Source organism: Pygocentrus nattereri, chromosome 11 (assembly GCF_015220715.1).
Source record: "Pygocentrus nattereri isolate fPygNat1 chromosome 11, fPygNat1.pri, whole genome shotgun sequence".
NCBI lineage: Eukaryota > Metazoa > Chordata > Actinopteri > Characiformes > Serrasalmidae > Pygocentrus > Pygocentrus nattereri.
In genome coordinates this window covers 24,792,842-24,819,918 of record NC_051221.1, presented here as the reverse complement: position 1 = coordinate 24,819,918, position 27,077 = coordinate 24,792,842, and the positions used below count along the sequence as shown (strand labels likewise).

Genomic DNA, 27,077 nt, shown 5'->3' with positions numbered 1-27,077 from the left:
TCTGGCAGGGGGAGATGTGAAAGACATGAAAGAATGGGAGTTGAAAACACAAGCTTGAAAACATGTAGGCTGCCAAAACAAAGACTAGCTGCAGCTCCTGTTTCTGTTGATGTCATGTGAGGATGACACACCTGGGTACGCTGCATAGTCCGCTGTGTGTGCAGGTGGGGGCCAGTAGCAGCCACAGCAGTCGTATTAGATGAGTTTATGTAACAGGCAGGTGGCTGTCATCATGCATAATGCTCTCTAGTGCCTTTTAGGACAAGACTTGCTTAGATGGGCAGAGCAGAGATTATATGAAAAGGAAGAGATTAGAAACGGCATGTCTCAAAATAGTTTGAATATAAAGTGTGATGACTGGCTGTGAAAAGGTATCCTTTATACATCTTGACACTCTTTCACCTGATTTTGGGATAATGTTGGATGAATGAAATGCATTTATTGCTGTTGCTTGCTTCAAGGCAAGATTAAAAAAAAAAAAAAAAAAAAAAAAAAAAAATATATATATATATATATATACTGTAATATATGTATTAGTCTATTACTAACCAGTATTACTAGCATTATTATGTATTTTGAAAGTATGTTATAGTAATGTATTATACTTTATTAAAGTATTAATATGAAGTATACCTCCTGCTTGTGCCAAAGCACTTGATACTGGCTAGGTTCTTTCAGCATGATCATAACTCACCCACCAAACCCCTCAACCAACAAATAAACACCTTGATGGAATGTTATTTAGTAGGAACAGATCTATCTAAGTACCATTTCATTCCACTGCTAGCTCTTTTCCAGCATACATGGGTCAGGTAAGGTGTTTAGAATCTGATCTGTGCAGTGCTGACAGTGTAACTTTGTAGCCTGTGTTACATAACCATGTGTTAAAACCTGTACCTCAGTCTGCCTGTGCCAGGGCCATGAGCTCTGGAGATTAGCCTCTTACACTCCCTACACGTCAGGAGAAAGCTGTTGATGTCAGTCACTCTTAAAGGGGCGATATAAGATCTTAACTGATTGGAATGGAATTGGAAATCCATTGTATTATAAGAGCAGCATCTATTAACATGTATGTAGAGGCGGTGGGCAGTGTGCTAATAGCCATGCACTGAGAATTGAGGGGTCAGGATGCTGAAAATGGGTGGAATTAGAAATATTTGACAGATGGCCTCATCTCTTAAACTGTAAGGGGCCAGTATGTGAGCCGACACTTTAATTCTTTACTTTCATAGCTTCATAACTTGCATATCAGTTTCACAGTAGTTGCCAAATAATTTGTAGATGTTACTGAAAAATTAAGTCTTAAGACTAACTAAGTAACTATATAACTAAATAAGCTTGCTGTATAACAGGTTGAGGTAGACAAAAGTGTTTGGCTGATATCAGGCAGTTTCAAAACATGGAGCTTCCAGAATGTTCAGGAGTCCAGCTCCCAAACAGGAGAGGCCCACTCCATCCATAGCATGTACACAGCCGTAACCCTTCCCCACGCATGGCCTGACCTAGATCTCTGACAGTAAACAGCTGCTGCCCGGCTCGAGGTGCTGCTGCCATCAGCAGAATGGTGCGCTGGGCCCCGGCCTGAGAGCGGATCAGTGTCAGATTGCTCCTTTCCTGAGCCTCCTGATGGGGCTCAGCGGCCCTCAGACTGTTTAGAAGATCCAGAGGCACTTAAACAGAGCAGCCACCCAAGCCGCCAGCCCATGTAATTAGCACTAACTGCTGCGCACTGGACAAATATTTTCCTTGGCAGCTGACTTGCTACACATCAGCTATGTGTGTCTGGGGTCATAGAATGTCTTGATCTGTCAGTGAAACTCTTAGATTTTAGTTAACATTCTTTTAAATAACATCTCAAATGCTAATTGTAATACAATAACATTACATGAATATTGTTTTTGGAATCAGCAGAGAAAACCGCAAATGTTTACCACAGCAAGCAAGATTTTATCATGACAGCCTTGTCAGGTGAATATGATGTCCTTGAAAGCACATTGCCATAAGTTCACATCTCCGTGCATCACTCTAAGCAGCTTTGTGTATAAGCTGTTTGAATGTCAGCTATTGTCAAAGAGTGAGATTAACTTTTTATTGTGCATGAATCTTTGCGTAAATGAAGACCTAACTTTAAGAAACAACTCCAAAATCTCAAAAATCCTCCCTTTATCTTCAATTTGCTTCAAATGATTAGGTCTCTCATCTAAAGAATGTGACATTTATTGTCTAGTGTTGCCTTTCCTTTGTAACTGTAGGTTTTTTTCAATTGTTTTATTAGGGTATTTAGACAATGTGTGGTATTTTTTCATCAAACATTTTAGTGTGAAGTACTTAATTAGTTAAACCAGTTTTAAACTTGAAACCAGTTTAACACTCAGTGCATAAAATTTGCCAAAAGCACAAATTTCACAGTACACACACTAATTGGCTTTGACCTTATTCATACTGATTAGGATAAATTAAATCTGCCTGTCTATTCTTAATAATTTTGTTTTTACAAACATGTTTTGTCATTTGTAATAATTTTGAATGGAATGACCAGATGAAAGTAACAGTTTGCCTTCGTCATTCCAAATCAAGTATTATCCATGTATAATACATAATTGGTATTCTTTGTGGATTTCATCATAAAGTTAAGCTCTAATATCTAATTAAGTCCATTCATGATAAACAGTTGAAAATAACTACAGGCAAGCCAAGGGTTTATAGCTCTGTATGACTCATTGTGATTCATCTATCAGTTTAGGATTAAACACATTAAAGCACTCAAGCTGCCATATGCTGGCTGAGGTTATCCTCAACTTGCATGAATGGGGATAGTAGAAAAAAAAAACTTGGCAAAAACAACACATCAGGCTTAAGCACTAATTAGATCACTAAATAGATTGCACCTTTGTGTTGATCGGCAGAGAACTTGCAGTCACTTGCCAATTAAAGATTTTGTAGGGGATGTCTAATTATTATGAAATTGATGACTGGGCTTTTTCAGATTTAGGATTAGTTCTGTTATTGCAATAATGTTTAAATGGGAAAAACTGTATGAAATCACTTGTTTTAATATTTCATATATATATATATATATATATATATATATATATATATATATATATATATATATATATATATCAGCACTGGAAAGAAATGATTTTATACAATATATGTGCATGTAAGTACAGTGTATATATAATTTTAAATATACATACACAAGAATCCAGACACCCTCATGGAGCAGGTATTATTTGGGTGGTGGATCATTCTCAGTACTGCAGTGACAATGACTTGGTGGTGTGATGGTGTGTGTTGCACTGGTATGAGTGGATCAGACACAGCAGTGCTGCTGGAGTTTTTAAACACTGTCCACTCACTGTCCACTCTATTAAATGCGCTATTGTGTTAGTTCGCCTTGTAGATGTAAAGTCAGAGGCAGTAGCTCATCTGTTGTTGCACAATTTGTGTTATTAGGATATTTTTGATGGTGGACTTTTTTCAGTCCAGCAGTGACACTCAGGTGTTTTAAAAACTCCAGCAGCACTGCTGCATCTGATCTACTCATACCAGCACAACAGTGCTGAGAATTATCATCACTCAGATATAACCTGCTCTGTGTTTGTCCTCTGGGGGTTACAACCATGTGTGTGTATAATATATATAAGTGATCTATTGCTGTTTTATATATATCGTAAGAAAACCTTGTATCTCCAAAATGGTAACTTTACAGGAGATGGAAAAAAACTACTTTTAATATAAGTTAAGAGAACCAGACTTTTTTCTGAGTCATTTTGGACCATTTGTTTGATATGATCCATTCATCATGATATTTACACACAATAAAAAGGACTACATGCATGCAAACTATGTCAAATGCACACACACACCTATATAGGCAAGTGGATGGATGAACAGGCCAAAAGTTCATGTTGAGGTCAGTTCCCTGCTGGATCATGCTGACTACTGGATAGGATTGGCTATATCTTTCATATATGAAGCCCCTCAAGTGGAAGTTAAAATAAGTTATTGGGGGTTAGGGGGTTGTCAGTGGTCCAGGGAGTGTTAGGCCTTGCACCAGAGCCTTGCAGGATTAGCCAGTTCCTGCCATCTGCTGTCAGCAGCATAATCCCAGCAATGAGAAAATCAATCGTCTAAGTAAATATCAAAGACATGTAAGCTCATTTGGCAAGTAAATTAAACATTAGGGGGACTTAAGTTAAAAGACCATGTTACTGCTGAACAAGGGATAGAGAAGCTTAATATATACAACTGCTGAATGTTGCTGAATTGTCACAAAAAGGATCAGGCCACAGCTTACAGCATAAAGCTGAAGGGAAGAAAAAGATAAACAATTCTACATTGTCTAGATTTATTTTAATATATATTAATATATATATTAACAGTAGTTAGTGAAGCTATTTTATAAAAAATAGTGCCATTTTTGTGAGAAAAAAATAGCAGTGATTTAATTAAACAAAAATATAATTTCTTGTTTGTTGAAAAGTTGAATAGAAGTGTCTAAACAGATCATCTTGCAATCATGATATTTCAGGAAACTAACACCTTGCTGTCCTACATCAGCTCAGGCATAAACTCCATCAGGGTCAATAGATGCACATGCTGCATAGTGAGATGGGACCAGCATCGCAGCAGCAGAATTCATTAGATGTCTGTATACATTACCTCAACATTTTAGGCAGTGCTATCACCATATCCCAGATTTTATTCTATGAAAAGGTTATGTTTTACACACATGGCTAAAGAGACATTTTACTATTTTACAATTCAGTGAAAATAAAATTAATGAACTACAACAAGTCTGTCAAGTCTTTAATCATATTTTAATTCTTTTAGATTCAATTTACAGCATTATAGTAAAAACATTAAAATATTAAGAAAATATACAGTACTATTTATTTTAGAAATGCAAGCACAATCTATGTGCAAAATATGTTCAGTGTTAATTTATATTTCCATCCTTTTACTTAAAGTCCACTATACTCATGTTTGCAGTGGCCTACAAACAGAGGTTCTGCTTGGATACCACGTCTGAAAAGAGAAAGAAAAATGGGAAAAATGTGATAGTTGCCTTTTCTTCCATGGCATTACAGTCACGCTTGTGCATTAGCTATAGGTGTAATTATGCAATTCTGCATTCTCAGTACCTAATCAATGTACAGCGAAAGTCCTCTAGGCGAGGGAAAGCTTTATCCACACTAGAGGTCTTCTCCTCATCACTCCACAGCCTTTCAGCCGCTGCACTTGCTCTAGGCCTATGTACAAAAAAAAATGAAAGTAGCTGATTTTTTATTGAAACCATTGCTTTTAACAACATAATTAAATATTCTCTCTCTCTCTCTCTCTCTCTCTCTCTCTCTCTCTCTCACCATAGGCGTGGAGTGAGGTTGGTTGCATCTACATATTCTCCCCACATGCAGACTTCACCACCAATCACCAGCTTCTTCTGCTGTTCTGTACCTAAACACAACACATGAGTACAATAAGCAGACAGACACTGCATGTCAACATGAAACAATGCAAACTGGAAGACACATCAAGGTAAGTGGTTAGGCAAACATTACACATTAAACGTATAGACACACCAACCCAAACCCAGTGTCAAACCCAACCCAAGACCACAGCACTGCAGTTTGAATTTTGCAATAGATTGTAACTAAACTTGACTCATAAAAGACTTAATAATGAAGTGAGCAGTTAAACTGGTTGTGTTAAAACAGGCAAAACACTAAACTCTACAGCACTATGGGACTGGAGTCTGACCGTATTGCAACAGATAAAAATACCCCAGATAATTGAGACCATGCAAAGTACTATGTGCTTGTGCATTTAAAAGAGCTACTGATTTTTAAGCTGTGATGCAAATTTAGCATCAGATGCCTCATGACAAACATGGCACAGATAACCACAACCACCAACTAAGTGCCAGTCATGAAATGCACATGACTGTTCACATAGAACTAATCCACTACTACCCAGGCCACTAGGCCACACCAGTAAGGACTGGAATTGGAGACCCGTCTAAATGTAGCCCCCAGCTGAATATGCAGCTCCACACACCGGAGAAGTTCTGGGGCTGCACAGTGTAGGCATTGCGCCAGTCCTGCCCGTAGCTGATATGGTTGATGTACCAGGGGGCTGATAGCAGTACCCTGTACCCAGCAAGAGTGATTCTGCCCAGTTCAGCACGGTAATCTGCAGGAACTCCTTTCCAGATCTCCAGCACTGTGTCCATGGGGATCTGAGAGAGTACACACAAAAGAGTAATGCTCCGCTTGCCCACATATCTAACGCTTAACAGCAGGTGCAGTTCAGACCCTGGTGGGCCACAGCCTTGTATAGATAATTGGTTTCTGTCTTCTAGTGGATGACTAAAATCAGGTGTATTAAGAGATAGAAGGCTGAACAGTGGAGTGCTGTGGTCCTCCAGGACTGGAATCTGACACCCCTGTTCTACAAACTTAAGAACCATAGCTTAGTTCAGAAGTTATTTGCTTTTGAGACCCAGATGATCAGTCTCTGAAACTTGCTCTGATACAGCTACTTTAATATCAGCTTGAGGGTATTTGACGATTGTTGAGATCACAATCACTTTGCAGTGGGCTTATACAGTTGACCCTTTGCTGACATCTGGTGGTGATAAAAATGATTAGATACAGAGTTGCTAGTTTATTATATTTAAGCACACCATTTCATCAGCTACACTTACCACGTAGGTGCACTTTGTAGTTTTACAATTGCTGACTGTAGCCCATCTGTTGTTGTGGTTTGTCAGCCACCCTTGATTCAATTATGGAAAGGAACCACTGTAAGACCACTGACCAGAAAAACTGTAGCACCAGACTGGCTACAATCAGTAATTGCTTAGCTACAAAGTGCACCTTTATGGTAGGTGTAGCTGATAAAACAGCCTATAAACTGTAGGTACAACTAAGACAGGTATAAAATACACTCCAATAACTTGGCAACAAGTATATACACATTCATCTATGTGTTGCAGTCTCTAATGATTTCCTTGCTCATTATATATCAAGCTGTTACATTGCATTTTTACTTTTCTTACTTTCTTACTTTTCTTACTTTACATTTAAAACATTAAGGTGTAAACAGGCATTTTTGAGGCAGTGGTTTGATGTGAAGTCAGTTATTCACAGCGGTGGTGACTGGAACCAAATGTCTGAAGAGCTTAATGTCTCTAAAAGCTCTCTCACAGACAGTTATTGTACTAACGAAAGGGTTCTGTTGCCTTATGTCTGAGACACTTTTACAATAGTTTTGAGAAGCTATTGAGGCCTAAAATGTAATCTAAAAATGTAATCACAGGGGAGAGGTACATACTAAGTGTTATAAGGCAAAACAGTACTCAAAAAATTATTATTTATTTTTTTAACCAGATTTAAAACTATTTTAACCATTATCAATTACAATTAGTCAGTTACTCAGAAGACATATCTAGGCTAACAAGTTGCTTTTGATAGCAAATTAAATTTATGCATTATAGACCTTTGTTCTAGCACCACCACTATAAAGATATATGAGTCGATAAGTTTCTCTATAATGCACTATTACACATCAGACCACTCAGAATGAGTCAATGTCACATGTCCACCATTGAATTATGCTGGCAATTTGAAAAATCGGTGGAAGTTTAATCACAATTTTTTTTTAAATCACAAATCACGTGCAATTTTTCAGAGCAGAGATAATGAAATATAATAAGAGAATAATGGAACTTGTAAACACTTTCATAGACCTGAGAAAACAGATAAGAACAAAGAATTCTTGTGCACAAAGCACATAGTTAAAGCAAAGAGAGAAAAGTACACAGAACTGAACCATAAGTCATTACACAGCAAAACATCACCACACTCTGAGCACTCTGCACTCAAAGCCTGACCTTTAAAGGCAAGAGGCCGCACGTTGTAGTACCGGGCCCAGTTATGCGTAGGTCCAGGCAGGTCTAGGTAGAAGGGCGCTGCCAGGATGACCTTTAGCCCTGCCTTAGTCATCCTGCGCATTTCACACAAGTAACAGCCCCCCTTCCACACCTCCACCACATAGTGAGCCCTGTGCTAGAACATATGTCACCCGTTCCTTTTAGAAAGCGTCTTTAAGAAGAGGATGATCTTACAGTCAGCATACATACATAGAAGGAGGAGGCAGAAGCTTTAAGGAGGAAAGGAGAGGATAGTTTTGCACTTACTCGTTCACGGTAGTCAAACACATCCTGCCAAACAATGGACGTCTTGTTGAGGGCAGCAGTGATGTTCACAATGCTAAAAAAAAATAATAAAAAAGGTTCAAAGTTTTTTTTTTTTTTTTTAACATCACATGTCTGAGCTGATTCCAGTGCACTTAAATACTGTGGATGTCTAAGACGTAAAGTGTAAAACATTTATTTAAATGAGTAATTCTGCCAGTACAAAGTGGAACACATATCTTTATAAGAGAGCTTTGGTGTTTCTATTGTCAGTGAAATGTCGACTACCATACAATGTCAAATAACTTACTACGTTCTTGTTTATTAGTAATGGTAAAATTTTCAGGGCTGTGTTTGGCATGGAACTCTGGATTCAGTGCTTGTAGAATATCTGACAAATAATAAGTTCAAGTAGCAACACAACTTGCTGCTGTTGAGTTTGTTAAGAATCTGACTCCGGGGTCTATTTCTCGAAAAATGCAATTACCATAAACAGAGAGAAACTAGTTTGACCACCTATGGCGTGTTGTATCAGCAGTTACATGTTCAGCACTGTTTTGAATTCCACTTACTTTTCCATGTAGTATGACTCCAGTTTGGTATAGTCACTTCCAAAACCCATTTTTGCCATGAATGCCTGCACATTAGGATTTGACCTCCTATCAAAAGCAATAATGCATGTAATAACTCCTTTACTAGGCAATGTAAAACCAAGCACTCAGACACTTCATCATCATGTGATATAAAAGCAGTGCAACTTCTGAGCAATATTACCAGCAGGTGAAATCAACCTCATCTCCTCCCAGGTGTAAATAAGAATCAGGAAAGACTGAGGTCACTTCTTTAAAGAGGCCATTCAGGAACTGGTAGGTGGAGCTCAGGGTTGGGTTGACAGGGCCAAATGTTCCAGAGGGAACTTTTCCCTTGTAGCAGGAAGTCAGCAGGTCTGGCTGACCTAAGAACAAAGCAATGGATGAAAGAAAGCCACAACACTGAGGTTTAAATTACAGTTTACACTTTTTGTTTCTGGTCTTAAATTAATAAGTGATTTAGTGCAAGATCATGCTTAGTCAGTGTGTCTGTGCTTGTACAAACTCCATATATCATTAGAATAACTGTGAATAAACATAAATTCAGTAAAAAATAATAATAATTTGTCATTTTACTGTGTTCTTGTGAGATAGATTGAAGTTTAGTTCCAGATGTCTCAACACCACCAACATGGATTTGTTAAGTTCCATCACCAGTACACCTGATTAACCTCTTAAAAGGTGGGCCCAATTTTTTAATACACATTCCTGTAACTTAAAAATAACTATGATGTAACTCCATAATTGTAGTCCATGTAGTTACTGATTAAACATAATCATATGCATTAACATAATGAAGCACTAAGTAGCCAAACAATGTATTGGATGATGATTACAAATAATACTGGGCTTTACTGCAGGGAAGTTGGGAAATGGTTAAACAAACACACTGACATACATAATCATTATTTCTTTTATTCACTACTATATAAAACCACTGACACTGTATAACAAACCTTTGTGTTTGTCATACCTTTACCCCAGGACTGAGTGTGTCCTGGAGAGTCAAACTCTGGCACCACTCTGATTCCTCTGAGTCTTGCATGATAAATTACCCTCTTCACATCTGACTGTGTGTAAATATGTGTCATCGGGTGAAAGGCTCCCTGCACCAAAAATAAAGCCATGCAAAACACCAAACATTATTACTGATTCAGTATGCACAAGTCAGTATAAAAATAATGGTATTTTGCACTTGGGTTTCAGAAAGAATACTACGGGCCAAGATGTTATCACATTTTTCATGTGTAAATAATCACACATGATATATCTGTAAGATCTGTATGAGCTACCTTGCTGCTAAGGTCTGGATAATTGCGGCTCTGGTAAGGAAAAGAAGGGTCATCTACAATGTGCCAGTGAAACACATTGAATTTACTATAGGCCATGGCATCCTACAAGGAGAAAAGGCATCAGAAAGGGCATTTAATTTCCTATAATCATGTTATAGGTCAGCAGCTATCATATGGTGATTACGACTAGCCAAAATATTAGCTGGTTACCAGCGTCTTCAGAATAGCAGGCATGGGTAAATAATGCCTTGATGTGTCCAGCAAAAGACCCCTAAACTGGAAGCGTGGGAAGTCCTCAATTTCAGTCTTATTGACAAAATACTGCAAAAAATAAAGTAAGAACGAAAAAACAGGCATAGTTAATTGCTAGTAAAGTCTGGTCTTTTTGATATTCTCTTACACATTCACCATCAAGATGGCATCCAAACTATGATGTACAGATTTGTAGTTTCATATCGTACTTACCAAGTTGTAATCATCTTGGTACACCAGCTGACTAAAGGACTCCAGTCCTGTTTTTATAAGAAATGGGGGATGAGTATGAAACTGTCTTATAGGATAAATCTGGAATCTTATGGAGTCTTATGCTATTTGTTGTGTCAAACCAAAGTAAAACAGACTAAAGTCAAATATGGCTGTTTTCCAGGTTTTCTGTAAAATTAAAAGATGAGTTACGCTTTCTTAGTTTCATAGTTACGCAAAGCATTAAAAACATTTAAACTTTTGAAGCATTGTTGAATGCAACCTTTTTGCATTATTTCCATTTAGTTACAGAATAATAGGCCTTAGTATGTGGAAATACAAAGTTCAAGGGGTTAAACAGGTCACGGTTTGGTAGCTCCGTATGAAGAGGCCAAATCATGTGCTCAGATTTGTTTCCTTCCAAACAAAAAGACAACACAGAATATGGCAGCATAAATCAAGATGCACCTCTCAGAGCTCCCCACACTGACTCTGCTTTCAAGACAGCTTGACCTGCAGATACACTGAGGTTATCTGAAGAGAGGAAATGTACATGTACATGTGAATGTGACTGGTTAACAGTCTAAAGAAGTGAATTAATGGTAGGTAAGGTTGTGCCCCTTAGAAGACACATCAAAAATAAAGCCAGAAATAAAAAATACATGTACTCACAGCTTTCATTTGAGCCTTCATCAGGGAATCCATCACATTCACCGTTTTTGACTTTCACTGATACTGTGAAGGGTTTTGGCTCTGACCAAATGTTACTGAGTCCTAAAAAATAAAATGAGGCAATAATTGTCAGACAAATGAATTAACAAAAGAGTATTACACACTCAGAAGCTATGGTATCCTCTTAAGAAGTATGTATCTTATATCTTCTATTTCATAAAAGGTGAGTTTGGAGACTTTAGTATCAGAATTCAAGAGCAGTATGGAGCTGTAAGGATGAAGCCTGTGCCACAGTAGCAACTTCAGCAATAGATGTAGGCTCCTCTGCTAAAAGGAAAGCTATTGAGTTAGATCGTTACCTGTTCCACCCACAAAGTCGGGGAAAATCAGGTTGAAGTATCTTTCGAAAGCAGCATCCAGGACAGAACATCCACTCTGCGCAGCTGAATCCCTGGCGTAGCTGAAGGCGAGCAGCTGAGGATTTATAGGATAGCGGTCTGTAGACTGGCTCATCTGCTGTGGCATTGGCCACACTGCGTACGCCTGTTCTACTTCACTGTGAAGAATAATAAGTAGAAGTAAAAAGTGAAAACGCTTGGTCTCGGTCAGAAACATAGTAAAGGCTGTATGTAGCCTACTTTAACGCGTTATAAAGCCTAGAGTCCTGACTGAAAAACCCTGAGCAGCAATGTTTGGCAAAAAAATGAAAACGCTGAAGAGGGAAAAACGTACTACAACGTCATATGACATTGCTGTGTAAAAGAGTGGTCAGGTGACCAGCAGCAACGCTGTCCATTCGCTCCCGGCTTTTATTTTGACCGAAAAGATACTGCGGCTGTCAGACGACTGGGTCATGTAGAGATCCAGGCTGTGATTACTGCTGTACTCTGAACCAATTCAGTGCACAATAAAGTGTTAATATTTAACGCTAATGCTGGACCTACGTTCTCAAATAAAACAAAAGCCCGGAAACGTCTGTTAAACCTCTAGAGGTCACTAGAGCCTGCTGTATGGCAGGAACGTTATTTTTATTGGTTAGATTCAAATCCAAATACTTGCCATTTGTCCTACTTTTCACTTGTAGTTTTTAAACAGTGAAAAGGCACTGTATAGTTCTGATCTAATGATGCGTTAATAGAATAATCAGAAATAAAGAAAGGAGCAAAAAGTAAAAAAGGTAACCAATTTGTTTATATGTCTATGAATACAAGACAGTTTGTAGGGAAAATCCTGAAATACCTAAACATATCATATGGACTTTTCAGTTTCAGAAATTCTTCTATATAAATAAATTAACAAAGAACATTTATTGCAGAAAAATGATTCATTTTAATAGTTGGTCAGTTTACACACACTAGAACTCAAACACAAACACTTAAATTGCTGACTTGTAGGCTAACAGTAGTAGCTTTTAACTAAGATCCAGTCAGTCGACTAACCACATTTATTGCGATATGTCTTTTTTCCTTGTTTCATTACACATATCCGATTTAATATTCTGTCAAATCTGGCATATTTTGCATGATTTACATTGCAAACAGCAATCCCAAGAGTAGATCTGCCTCTGTAGTCTCCTTTTCACCTGTACAGTGTCTTAGTGCATGAAAAGGGATCAGAGCTTCAGATATCTAGGCAACATGATACATTAACAATTTAGAGTTTTCTAAACAGCTGCTTTTTTAGTCATCCTTATATAAGGTTTATTTGTTGAACTAACAAACATTTGTATGTTCATTCATCTTTAGGCTGTGAATAAAATATATATTTTTAAAGAAGCTAAGCTTATATTTATGCCATTTGGCATAGGGATGCATTGATACCAATACTGGTATTGGTTACTGGCCCAATTCCATGCTTATTTACTCATACTCATACTAATAAAAACACACTGATTATCTTTGGATGCAATTCCTACAGTTACTGTGATGTTGTTGAAAGAGATAGATGAGAAGCATAGGATCAAAGCACTTTTCTGACATGGAACAAAGCCTTCTCCTCAGCAACGCTACTCAATCCAAGACTGACGATTAAACTGTTAAGGTATGTTGCACTTATTTACACTGCCAACTACTTAATTCTTAGTAGGTTACTCATTATGGTACAATAATCGATATTGGCGAGTACTAAAAAACATACTCATACTTGTACTCATTTAAGAAAAAATAAACAAACTAAAGTTTGCTTGAACCTGGGTGAACCTGGGTGTCATCAGGAGAACTATAATGAGTTACTGATCCAATGACTGAAAAAGGCTGTTTTATTAAATATGTCATGCTTACATCAGGGATCAACTTTGAGCCCTTTCTAGTTTGCAATGGTGATGGACAGGTTGACAGATGAGGTCAGGCAGGAGGCTCCATGGACCATGATGTTTCCAGATGACATTGTAAGCTGTGGTGAGAATAGAGAGCAGGTGGAAAAGAATACGGAGAGGTGGAGGTTTGCACTGGAGAGGAGAGGAATGAAGGTCAGTAGAGATAAGACAGAATACATGTGTGTGAATAAGAGGGAGGCAGGTGGAAAGGTGAATATGCAAGGAGTAGAGGTCGTAAAGGTGGATGATTTCAAATATCTTGGGTCAACCATCCAGAGCAATGGACAGTGCAAAAAAAGGGGTGAGGAAGAGGGTGCAGGCAGGATGGAGTGGGTGGAGATGGATGTCAGGGCTGATGTGTGACAGAAGGATAGCAGCAAGAGTGAAAGGGAAGGTTTACAAGACAGTAGTGCGTCCTGCTATGATGTATGATTTGGAGACTGTGGCTCTGTCTAAAAGACAGGAGGCTGAGGTGGAGGTGGCGGAGATGAAGATGCTGAGATTTTCGTTGGGAGTGACAAGGCTGGACAAGATTAGAAATGAGCAGATCAGAGGGACAGTGAAGGTGGAGCAGTTTGGAGATAAAGCCAGAGAGGCCAGGTTGAGATGGTTTGGACATGTGTTGAGGAGGAATAGTGAATATATTGGGCAAAGAATGTTGGAGATGGAGCTGCCTGGTAGAAGGAGAAGAGGTAGACCTCAGAGAAGGTTTATGGATGTAGTGAAGGTGGACATGGAGATGGTTGGTGTGAAAGTAGAGGAGGCAATGGATAGGGCATGATGGAGGCAGATGATCCGCTGTGGCGACCCCTAAAGGGAGCAGCCGAAAGAAGAAGAAGAAGTCATGCTACTTTTAAAGTTATATGGACATTCATCTCAACCTTTTTTGCATGTTATAAAATCTACACTATATACAAACTTAACAATGTAAATTTGCAGCGACTCTGCAAACGCTCCTGATCTGAAAATCCAGCATTATTGTCCTTTTTGGATCTCTGTATGAGACATATCAACCTCATAATCATTGAAGTCTTACCACATTTCAGTGTATTAATATTAATAATGAATATAATTAAGTTATTACTATACTGTTACTGGAATAAAACAGCACAAGATTAAAACTACTTAAAAATGACTTTACTTTTTTGAAGATGTTGATTTTTGGCATCTTGAGATGGAAGAAGATGCTTTTGCTTCTTCATGTTTACATTTTTCACCCTCCTCTGTTTCAGGACATGCAGTTGGAGCTTCTGGATCTAGATGCTTTCATAAAGCAGTCAACAGGGCCTCATCAAACATAGAGTCTTGAGGGTTCAAGATCATGTGCAGGGAACCTTCCTCACCAAACCTTTGAAGGGGCTCAGCAAACATACCTCTTAGTATTCCATCTAGCTTTGCAGGACCACATGATGTAGAGAAAGTTTGTTAGGATTGTTGGAGCTCACTTCTTTTCTCAGGTCTGATGAAGCTGTTGCCAACTGTGCCACAATCCAAAGAACCAGCAAAGAAACTCTGTGTGAGACTTAAGCAAACCTTGTCTGTTAACAGCTGGCTGGAGAGAGAGGGAGAGGAACCAGACTGAACTGATGAAGGACGGTACAAGTCTTTAGTTTCCCCCCCATTGATCTCTGGAGGGTCGACTGTAGCTGCTTTCTGCTGATACATTGCAGAAAAGTCTCTGAGCTAGCTCATCGTACTCGTGTAAATGGTACTCGCATTGGACCAGACTCTCCTCAGAAACATCAGAACCTGATTTCTTCCAATCAGAAGGTTCAGACTGTGTCTCTTTCAAACCATCAGATGACATACCAGAAAGCAGTTGTTCCTGGATTCCATCAATGACCAAATCGAGGAGAGACAATGTCAAGGCTGAGCACACAGACAGAGTTGGTTCGGCCTCTTGAGATACACCTTGATGTGTCTGGCTCTCAGTGAATGGACCTCTTACATGTAAGCATACGGTCTACAAGCAGCTCAGGTGTAACAGAAGCGTCAGGGGACATTCTGACTGGGTGTTCTCCGATACCTCAGACTTTGTAAACAACTCCATCTGAAATAACAGCAAGTCCACAAAGATTTTGACATGCAGGGATACGTTACTCAGAGTCTGTTCAGGAATGGAAGTTTCAACTTGACAAAGTAATGTCGTCCACAAGGGGGCGCTGTTAGCAATGTGTGCATTACAGTACCTTACAATCACCTCATTATTAATGCATTACTGTGTAATCCAACATAATAACATAAACTACAAACAAATTAACAAAATTAATGCAGAAATCCTGTTTGTTGAACAATCAGTTTAGCTACTGACACACATCATAGAAATTAATAGAAGAAGACATTTAACAGCAACAAAGGTTCTGAAACTGATAGAGGAACCCTTTTTGGAGCGTTAGAACCATCTTTAACAGTTCACCATGAATTTCACCACCATGGAGATTATATATGATAATAATAAAAAGGCCTAAGTTATTATTATTAACATCAACAACAGCATTAATAATCATAATAAATATAGATTATATAAGAAAGAATATAATAATCAGCATAATAAACTGTAACATAATTAAATTTTACACCCATAAACACTCCATTATAATTCTTTATCTTAGTTATAATTATTTACTCTGGTTACTTTTTCTCTATTCTGTTCATTTTTCTCTTTTTCATTGTTTGTTTTGATTTTATTCCTCATCTGTGAATTATCTTCCACCCTTCCTTCTGATTAAAACCTGTACTCTACATGATTGTGTCAATTTCACACTGTTCTACATGAAAATGATGTTCAGGTTCTAGATAAACATTCGGTATGTATACACACACATATTGCATTCCTTTTAATACAAAGATTAAAACCCTGAGAGGTAGAATTTGACCAAATTTGACCATGCATTTCAGAATTCCTTAGTATTTGGTGGTGTTTCCCTTTTGCGGTGGTCTCAGACTTTTGGATCTGCTATATATTTAACCTGCTGTACATTTAATCTACATTCAGACTCTGTCTACAGTTAGTTTTGCACAGTAGTGTCTGTCCATATTGCTGTTTAGCATTTTGTTTTGTCAGGTACACAACCGTGACCTACATGATTAAGTCGTCTCCTCGACACTGACCATGTGCCCAGTGACGCACTACAGGGAGAGGAGTTTTTTTTTTGTTCATTGAATGTGTCTTGGAGAGATCTTTACATTTATGGCATTTGGCTGACGCTCTTATCCAGAGTGACTTACAGTTTGATCATTTCGCACAGGTAGGCGAAGGTAGTGTTAGGAGTCTTGCCCAAGGACTCTTATTGGTATAGTGTAGGGTGCTTACCCAGGCGGAGATTAAACCCTAGTCTACAACATAGCAGGCTGAGGTGTTACCCAATACTACACCAACCAAGACGTCGGCATGAACGTCAAGCAGTACATCCACTAGAGGGCAGTATAGAGTAAAATAAACTGATAACGACAAATATGGCGGCAGTGGAGGTCTTAATAATGTACCAACTACAAAATTGTAGACTGTGGACTGTGGTGGTCTGTGAGGCCATTAAATACTTTGTGATATGTGGAAAGAGAGTTCTCTTCATTTATATGACCAATGAAAGAAATTGGCGCCCAGTCTCGCGTGAACTATTGGACCCCACGGCTTCCAGTTGTGCGGCTCTATCTCGTCCGTATCCGTAAACTTTGAGAGAACGCGCACAAATACAGACGAAATGAAAAGGAGTGGAGGAGGAGCAGATGCTGACAGGCTCAGATGGAAAATGTTTAAGACTTGATGCGCATGCTTGCTTACGTGATGGGTGCAGCCATTTCCCACAAGGAGACACCCACCTTTCGCTTACTAAACCCAGAACCACCGTCAACGGTTTTACACAACATGAACAGGTTCAACAGCTAAATGTCTCACTGGGTAATTTATTGTTTTTTATTTATTAGAATGCTTGAAAGTGCTAGAGTGCTATTGTTATCTCATACTTCTTATTCTTCTTCCACACTTTTCTGTGATTAATTAAACTTTCACCTAGAAACTCCATTTCAGTTTTAAATGGTAGAGAAACTTGTCCTTTCTGAAATGTCAAAATATCTCATCACTTTATCTATTAGCTTTGGAGTTTGGCAATAGGCACAGAAAACTGCTCCATTCACTCCCATGTAAATTTCTCAAAATCAGAATCTGCTTATTTCAAGATTTTCCATGTTTAACGGTTTAAGAGGGTGCAAATCAGACTCAAACAAGGCTTCTCCACTAAGAGCTGCATAATAACAGAGTGACGGTTCATTTGAATGACTCTCCCCCTCCCCCCTCAAACATCTCTCCCTCACACACACACACACACACGCACACACACACGCACACGCGCACACACACACACACACACACACACACACACACACACACACACACACACACACACAGACACATACCTAAGGAGGTGTTGTTCACCTACACAGAAACACACAAACACACACACACTTGCAGCACTTTTCAAGCACTCTTGCTTGTTCCTTCAGGAAATGCACATCAAGTTTATATATTTTTTGCTAGGCACATATGTGCCATGTGTAGCCCCAGTATGCTGAGGGAAGCGCCATTTATCCCTGGTGGTCCCATGCATGCTGTACGTATGCCAATGCCAAACGTGTGTGAAATGGAATCAGAATTAAGTAATTTCAGATTCTTTAAAGCCACTACAACTCTTTGCTCTATAGTGTCTTCTTTGCCTCTACAGGTGAGGTCTGAGATGATTGCAGAGACAGACACGAGACACAAGACATGTTCTTTGTCCAACAAGATCCATGAATTCATGAAACATGTCACTGTTGTCAGAACAAAACCTTGTATCTTTATTTTTGGTTTTTAGATTGTGACATAATTTGTGTAAATTACATGAAGAATGGACCGAAAGAAACAGCCCAAAATGACTTGGAAAAAAGTCTGTTTCCATTGACTTACATTAAAAGTAAAGTAGGTTTTTTCCTTGTCCTGTAAAGTTACCACTTTGGAGATATGAGGTTTTGTTCCGACAACAGTGATATATAACATTCCACACATGGGTATTTCAGGGGTGTGTTTGTGGTAGTTGATGCAGGTAGAAGCGATAAGTAGTAGGTTAGTAGTAAATCGTGCTATTGAACTTTAGTAGTAAGGTAGTTAACTGGCTACAATAATTAACAACAGCAGCAGCAATATTATTATTATTATTATTATTATTATTATTATTATTATTATTATTATTATTATTATTCCTGTAACAGGAACAACATTACATATATCTTTTGTAATATATATGTAGTGTATGCATGTATTTAGTCTATGCCTCCCATTCTGAAAGATAAAATAAATAAGTAGGTTTATTGTTTGGTTATGGTGTGAAGAAGAGCTTCCCTTTAAAGTTTACAAACACTGTGAACACACAAAAAAAAGTGGGACTGGGGTTAATTACTATATAACTAATAGTAACCTCTCCATAATAAAAAGACTAAGCTGAATCCAATAAATTTTATTTTAAATTTTATTTTTATCCAATAAGTTTTATTAATTGCATTTTTTACATTAACTGCGCACCTAGAGCCGCTTCTGGAAACTTCGAAAGGATTCCAAATGCATTGGTGAATAAATTATTGGTTTATTTGACTTAGCAGCGGCTTTTCAATCGGATATTTATTCAAACCTAATTCTGTAATTTGTGAACGTTGAACAGTTCATATGTGAAAATGTCAATAAGCATCACTTGCTAACTTGCTATCGAGTCACTTCTTTTTGTGACTGTTTGCTCTCACAAAATATGAGAGGCACATTTAGCTAAATTACAGTTTGAAAGTGAGACGGTGTCAAATGTATGGTATAATAAACTAGTGTGTACATTTGTTAGAGTTGCTGACTAGTTAGTTAAATAACCTAGCTAGCTTAGCTACGTATATACGTTAATAAGTTAATAGCTCTGCTGGATGACCAGTTTACTCCATCTAACCTGTGCTGACCCTGATAGGCTCAAATCTGAATGGGAGACGTTGAGAGACTGACCGGTGTTTGAATGACAGAATAGCAGAAACTAGCTAGGTTAGCTAACTGCGGTCTGTGATGTGTGGGGCTGTTAGCTTGGTGGCCAGCAGGCTAAGGGGCTCACACACCACAGAGCATGTTCAGTACTTTTCTCACAGGAGTTTAGAGGATAAAAACAGCGATGTTGAGTGATTGGAACAGTTAAAGCTTTAGTTTAATAAGGTCAACTGAGCTGCAGTTTGGCAACTAGCTGGCAAGTGATTTTACATGCTAACAATCCTATATCACCCTAAAGTTTGTGAAATCTGTTCTTTCTTCTTGTTGTGTCACTATTTTCAGGCTTAACCGTATCTTTTCTTCTTGCAGTTACCTACGTTTCCTACACCTACCACCAGCATTTCTCAGGTATGGAAGCAGCTTTTATTTACCTCTCGTTCTCTGGCATGTTGCTGGTTTGTTTACACTCATTTTCTAAATTTGAATATGTCTGTCAGTAATTGAAGTCAGTGTTTTAAACTTAATAGTTATTAGTATGTCTGTGTTTCTTATGAATGACTGTTGACTGACTGTAATAACATTTGGGAAAGAACAGTTTTGTGATATTTTAAAATGTTTTTTCATTGAGGGTGCATGTTGACTCAAGTACAGATGTGGACTGAATACCTTTTGACAAGTAATATTTAACCAAGAGGATTTCTGCTTTTACTCAAATTACCAACACCTGTCAACACTTGGAATGCTTATACCAATGCAGTTAGCCAACATAAATGTGCCTGTATCTATTTCAGTTGTTGAAGCTAGTCTTTTAAACCTTTAAACCCTAATACCAAATATTTGATCTTTTACAGCCATCCACTGCTGCTTCTGGTTCTTGACTGATCAGGCATTGTCCCAGTTACTTTAATTTATAGTATCTTTATGGTCTTTCTCTTTGTAATATTATTACATATTGCGCTAAATATTCTATTACGTCTTTTAGCACAAGACATTGTCGGTATCATGTATTTTAACATGTATTTGACTCACCTGTTTGCTTTTTTCTTTACTTTGCAAAACTGTTGTATGAAAACAATAGAACTTTAAAATTTGTGTGATATTGTAAAAGACAGTACAGTGTTTATTCACAGTAACCTGCTCTTTCTGTTATTGCTTTGCATATACTTTGTTGAACTTTGCAATAAATGTAATACTGTAATGTGTCATACAGTTGTACTGTGTTTATCACTGATGGACTGTAATTATGTTAATAGTATATCTTTTGTTCTCAAAATAATTTACTGTATACAGATTTACAATATATGCTTTTTTTCACAGTACTTAACCATAAACAAACAACAGTTCTCAACAGAGAAATTTATGCTTGGCAAGAAAGCATACCATAATGTCTTATACTTTTCCAATATATATTTTTATTGTGAAGATCTGGCAACTACAGCTGTAAAGTGTAGTAAATATAAACCAGTTTTCACCAGATATTTTGTAAATGTAAATACATTTTTCTCAGATATTGAGTAAATATAAAGCAGTTTTCCTCAGACACTTGGTAGATATTACTAAAATTTCCTAATGTGTGTTTCATAATGTGGCATACGATTACTAAATACAACACAGTTTAACTGTTGCTTTTATTAAAATGTACTTTTTTTTGCTTAAATTTAGTTCATTTATTTAATGCATGTTAATCAAAGTTTATCTCAGTAAAATCTATTCAGTTACACTACGTGTCACTTGTTGCCATAATTTTTAAAAGTAACTATAACCATTTTTTACAGTGTACAGATTACACATATTTAATTTGGCCAATTAATACAAGGGGGCACATGGAGAAAATGCAGTCGAACTTACTTAATCTCATCATTGTTCACTTCCATTGAAAAGCCTCACCACAAGAACACCTCAGCTTATTTGCTTAAATACTGTGCTCTCTGTCACATTTGGCTCATCTGCTAGATTCACAAAATTCTTGCCATCCTTGTTATGATTCATCTATAGTAATCTGTAGTAGTAAAGAGTGATTCACAGTAAGAAGAGCCAGTGACACATCACAGAAATGATTTTTGTCTCCTACCTTAGACATATCACACTGCATTCCTCAATACATAGTGGCAGTTAGGCACTCAGAGTTTCCCATGAATGCTGAAGAGATTTGATCATAGTTTCTTAAAAAACAAAGCTTTCAAGTAAGCTGACTCTTCCTTTGGAGACAAAATAAAACACCTTGTTTCATAAGTGAGATGTTAAAGTGCCAAGGTTCACTATACATAGAGCATTTTCAGCTGTCAACAGTTGAGGACTATAAGTTGCCAGTGTTTTCACAGGACCTAACCACACCCAGGAACCTGTTGAAACATTCACAACAGGTTTGGTTCCTGCCCTGTTCACGCAATCAGTCTCTCGCAATGTACAGTTCTTAGAAAGTCATAAGAAAAGCAAATAAAGATGCCACGATGAAGCTCTGGGGCTTGTTCTGTATTATATACTGTACTGCAAAAGAGTCAGCATGTTAAAAAAAAGGAATATGCTTCTGGGAACACTGGGGACTGAGGATAAAGCATATCCTTTCACAAATAAAAACACAGAAAGAATATTGTAATAAGTAATTAAATTGTAGGTAATAATACAATATTCCATAACTTTCATTGTGTTACTGTTATCAATCTGTACTGTACCAGTAAATATATTTGAGAGCTTTTCTAATACTTTTCTGATACTTTCACATACATGCGTACACATACATCCACACCCTCTGGCTTCAAATTGTTGAATTATCATAATTGGGTTTGATTTTAACACAGAATAATGCAGCATAAGGTACAGGGTGATTCAAAAAGATTCATCCGATTTCAAAATTATTTATTTCACTTGTAAATCATTACAGAACAATGCAGTACATTGTAAATAGTTTAAGTGAGCATTAAGTTTATTATGTCATTTTACAAGTGCTCAATATGGCTGCCTCCAGCTCTACAGACAACATCAACACGATAGTAAAGTTCATCCCATACGATTGATCATCAATTGAGCATGTCAGGTGTCACTGTACTCACAACTCAATGCAATTTCAGAGGTAATCCAGTGCTGTGGAACCAAAGATGAACAGTTGTGAAAATATGGCACTTTGAAATCACCCTGTATTACATAGAAATTAGCATTTGAGTTGTATTAGAATTCTGTATTAAAATATAAATCTCATAAAGCGGAAATTCTGCTTTCAGTGCAATAACAATATCCCTGTAGACTCAGTAGAGTCTTTATGGTTACATTCTGGCCCATAGATTCTCATTACAGGCTGACTTGCTAGCACACACAAACACAGGATTAATAATAAGAGCAACAGCAATTATAATATTAATTAATAATTCCTAGATACATGCTCTTAAACAATGTCCAGCAACTAAATTCAGTATAATAAGGAAAATTCCTGTTTGTTCTGATTGGACTAGTGATGAAATTTTGTATAGTTACATCTCAGATAACACTAATTCCACCCACTAGTTAGGTCTTCCTCACTCACATAATGCTATCAAGCTGTTACGGTGACAGCACATCCTTTTCCTGAGATGTGAAGCGGCACTGCACCTTTTCAAACTGCAGCTAACACAGTAACATTGGACAGCTTAACATGCTTTAGAACGCTAACTCCGCCAATTCTGTTAGCATGCTGAGTGATGGAGGGACAGGGATGGGGGAGTAGCTAAGTAGCACACTACTTTTTGTAGATAACTACAAATATTAGTAGCTATTAGCTGTAGCTGCTAGTTTTATGAAATGTAGCTAGTAGCTGTAGTGCCTACAAATTTTTATGTAGCTATAGCGATAATTCAAGCTACAATTTCACTACAAGCTTCAGGCAATCCACACAAAATGTGAACTATAGAACCCCGTTGTTAACTGGGCTGGTGGCGACTGAGCAATCCTGACTGAGCAGTGGACAGTTCGAGCAAATGGTCACATGCTGACCCCACATGCTGATCACCCCTCAATAGTAGGCTTACCTTAGGGGTTGCAACCCAAACGTTAAGAAGAGCCTTTTTGTTCTTTCAAAAAAATGAAACCACCTTGGGAGCCACAACATTTTATGTCCATTTTACTATTTTAGCTGTAAGTATGTCTCAGTATTTGCTGATTTACTAGTACAGGACAAAAATATAATATAAACGAAAATACAGACTTTGCTCTGCTTTAAGCTTTAACTCAGCTGTAGCCACTTTTTTGCATCTCAGTCAGAAAAGGTTTCAACGAGTTTCTTGTGAAATGTCTCTCAGTGTTTGACTTTTTGAAGGCTGAAGTCACTTCTCATTCTCCTGCTTCTCAGTTGTTCAGATTGTACGGCTGCGCCATTTAAGCTGGAAAGGGACAATTCAAACAAGAAGCAGGAGAGAGAGAAGCTGACCACTTTTGTGAGTTGTTGCAGATTAAACATATGAGGAAACCAGCTGAGTACTTATATATGCAAATAAGTCCATTCATCTCCAAATTATCTATGCTCATCTTAAATCTTTCTCTTTGCCATTTTGTTCTCTGCATTGCTGCGTGTCCAGCTTTCTACATGTCTTCAGCATTAAAGGTTGGTGAATTAGCAGTTATATATTAACTCCAGTATTTAAGACTAGTGACCAAAACTGTGTCAGAACTGTGTGTTTTACAGCAAAGGAGAATACTGTTACTTTACTTAAAAATCTAGTTCTGCTGTGGAGCTGCAGCAGCTCTGCAGCAGTGGAGAGATTATTCTGGCCTGATTCTCACCCCAAACAGAACCAGGGTCACTGATGGGGATTTTGAGGCTAAAATGTTGCTGAATGTGTCTGTACATCTTGCTGAAATGGTTTAATTGGAGTAGTTTTTTTTTCAACAGTTCACAACACTTTGCACAAAGTTGTTTGGTTTGTATTCAGTTATTTTTGTTGATTTTTGTTAGGAAAAACCTGGAATGATTGACTTTGCCTTTATTTAGTCTAGATTTTTGTTGGATATCACACCTTTGGTTGTGTAAGTTTAGTTGTTGGTTACACTTAAACTTACTTTTTGGTGATCTTTTTGTATGTTTGCAGATTTTCAGTTGTTTCTTTCTGGCACATCATTAACTGCAGTGTCTTGGTCACACTATCAGTTGGGCTTGGTTGGTGTGTCAGATGGAGATTCACAAACATTCTGACAGTTGCACTTTAAAAGTAGCTGTAAAGTAGTGCACTACTTTTGAAAGTAGCTCAAAAATTAGCATCTACTGGAAAAGTAGCTAAATTGTAGCTAGCTACAAATTTTGGAAAAGTAGCTGCAAAGTAGCTAACTACTAACTTTTCAATAGCTATCCCAACACTGTGGAGGGAGATGGAGGGCCAATCCTACCCCGGCAGAGAGAACATGGACACTGCTGTACTGCTGGATATAATATTGGTCACCACTCACTGCTTAGACAGCTGCTCCACTCGGGAACCCAACAGTGCCAAGTTGCTTACTTGTAATTTTCATTGTTTTATTCACAATCAAATTTGGATTTGTTTGTTAAACATCAGTAATTTCATGTGACCAAAATCATTTCATATGATAAACTAAGTGATGAAACGTCATATCTTTAATCACATTTGCTCTGAAAATGTCTTCTGATTTGTGCTTATAGAGCATATGGGCCTCAGGAAATTTTACAATGTTCATTTTATTACATTATTGTTTGCAAAATTCAATTTATTACAACTTGGAACACTGGGTGGATTAAGGTGGTGCAAAATTCCATGTGATGCCCTCCTATCCCTGCAGGCATGAACTAGCCTGACTCAGGTGCTTCTGATCTGTCACCTAGATCCACACCTATGTTTTTTGCTGCCGATTCCCAAAAATGACTTTCTTCACATGATTCACTCATGCTAATGAAAAGAAACAGGGCAAAGGGCACAAGAAAGCATTACGCTGTATGTTCACTCACATTGTATGTTCACTCTGAACACACTATGTGCATCCTTCAGCTGGTTGCTGTGCACAGAATGGCAACTCACTGCTTTAACATCTGTTTGATTTGATGCTGTGGGCAGAGAGAGACTAAGATAAACAGGTGGAACTCCTCCGCCACTCCTAAAAACTTTTGCTCCCTCACATCTCTTTGACTCATCTCTCTCTCTCTGTCTTTCTCTGTCTCTCTCTTTCTCTAAGTCATAATTCAAGTGAAGAGATTTGGGCTTTCACCAGGGCGTTGCCAGGGCTGGATGTAGTCTATAACTTGGTCACTCCTAGAATCTCTGTCAGATCAACTAACAGCTTTCTGAAGAGGATTTTTCTCTCAGCACAGACACTCTGAGGGACACTTTCTCTAACTGGACCTTATTTTTTGACAGAAAATACTGTGTCTTCATTGTAAGTACACATTTCCATTTTCCATTTTCAGTTTGTTTGTTGATTTATAAACATCTTATTTGCATGAATGTAAATAAGAACAATATAAAAACAGAATGAAAAAAAATTATGTAGGAATCAGTTATTTCAAATTGTCACTGAAATAATTCAAGATGTGCATAAGAGATTCTGAGGTCACGGATCTAGTATTTTTTAAATTTCAGATTATGAAATACATGCATAACCTTTAAAACCTATATTATTATTATTATTATTATTATTATTATTACTACAGTGAGTAAAAATAAAATACACAAAACAAAACAAAAAAAAAAATTAACAGAAATCTAGAAAAACGCAAAGTCTAAAAGAACAACAACAGTGTCAACAAATGTTATGGTTAAGTAGCTATCATTTAGTTCCCATGGCAGCAGAGCTGGATTAGGAAACAGGCTTAATGCCGACACAAACGCTTCACATACTGTTACTTCCGTTACCAGGCACAGGAATGAAAACAACCTCTGTAAACGACAAAAGCAAAAGCATTGCAGCCACGCCCTTCTTGACTCAAGAATGAGGCAACTATCTCTCTTTCTCTTTCTGTCTCTAACTTTCATGATAGATGACAAGATTTAGAGTGTTCATGCTTTAGATATGTGCTTACATTTCCTGCTTTTACACATGCAATCTAGGCTACATGATAAAATAGCAATTACACACCCAGACAAATGGGATTTCAGTTACGATTTCCAGTGAAATAAGTCAATGTCCAAAAACCCGACCATGATCATTTTTACAGTAAAATATGTAGGTAAACTCACATTTTTCACATAGAAAGTAGACAGGCGTCTCGACTATACCTGTGGACTCACAGACAGATTAACACAGATAGATTCGGTGTAGATATACATGAAATGAAACATCACATGGTGATAGACAGCAAAGTTAGGAAATAAATACATTCAACACACCCACCCATACAAACACACAAAAGCCTGCCCAAGTAAACCAGACTACTGTTAGGTAGGTAGCAGGGACTGTTACTCATGTATATTTCCACAGAAAAGAATCTTCTTTTCTTCTGTTCCATTTTAGCCCTTCAGTGGTTCCTTTTGATGTTACAATTTTATTGTAGACCAAAAGCAACCCAAAAAGAGAAAAACGGAATCTAACAAACTTCAGCTCTTGTAGATGTAGATGGTATAGATGCTGGACGTAGTAAGAGGTT

General features: G+C 37.7%; 1 protein-coding gene across 1 annotated transcript; it reads right to left on the bottom strand.

Annotated features, from left to right (window-relative positions):
• Nucleotides 1–4,807: 4,807 nt before the first annotated feature.
• On the bottom strand, nt 4,808–11,961 carry hexa (hexosaminidase A (alpha polypeptide)). The gene is made up of 14 exons (XM_017722873.2): nt 11,579–11,961; nt 11,220–11,321; nt 11,016–11,081; nt 10,551–10,597; nt 10,296–10,406; nt 10,086–10,187; nt 9,767–9,899; nt 8,978–9,158; nt 8,776–8,862; nt 8,207–8,279; nt 6,064–6,244; nt 5,373–5,463; nt 5,151–5,258; nt 4,808–5,034 (listed from the first exon to the last, which is right to left on the bottom strand). The coding sequence occupies exons 1-14, from the start codon at nt 11,832–11,834 to the stop codon at nt 4,971–4,973; spliced, it is 1,602 nt and encodes a 533-aa protein (XP_017578362.1). The 5' UTR covers nt 11,835–11,961; the 3' UTR covers nt 4,808–4,970.
• Nucleotides 11,962–27,077: the final 15,116 nt, after the last annotated feature.

Excerpts from the sequence above, each read along its gene's own strand:
- hexa (XM_017722873.2), bottom strand. The coding sequence starts at position 11,834 with ATGTTTCTGACCGAGACCAAGCGTTTTCACTTTTTACTTCTACTTATT. Across the intron at positions 9,159-9,766 it reads CACTCAGTCCTGGGGTAAAG|GTCAGCCAGACCTGCTGACT; the intron begins GTATGACAAACA and ends CTTTGTTCTTAG. Across the intron at positions 5,464-6,063 it reads GCAGCCCCAGAACTTCTCCG|GTACAGAACAGCAGAAGAAG; the intron begins GTGTGTGGAGCT and ends TGTTGTGTTTAG.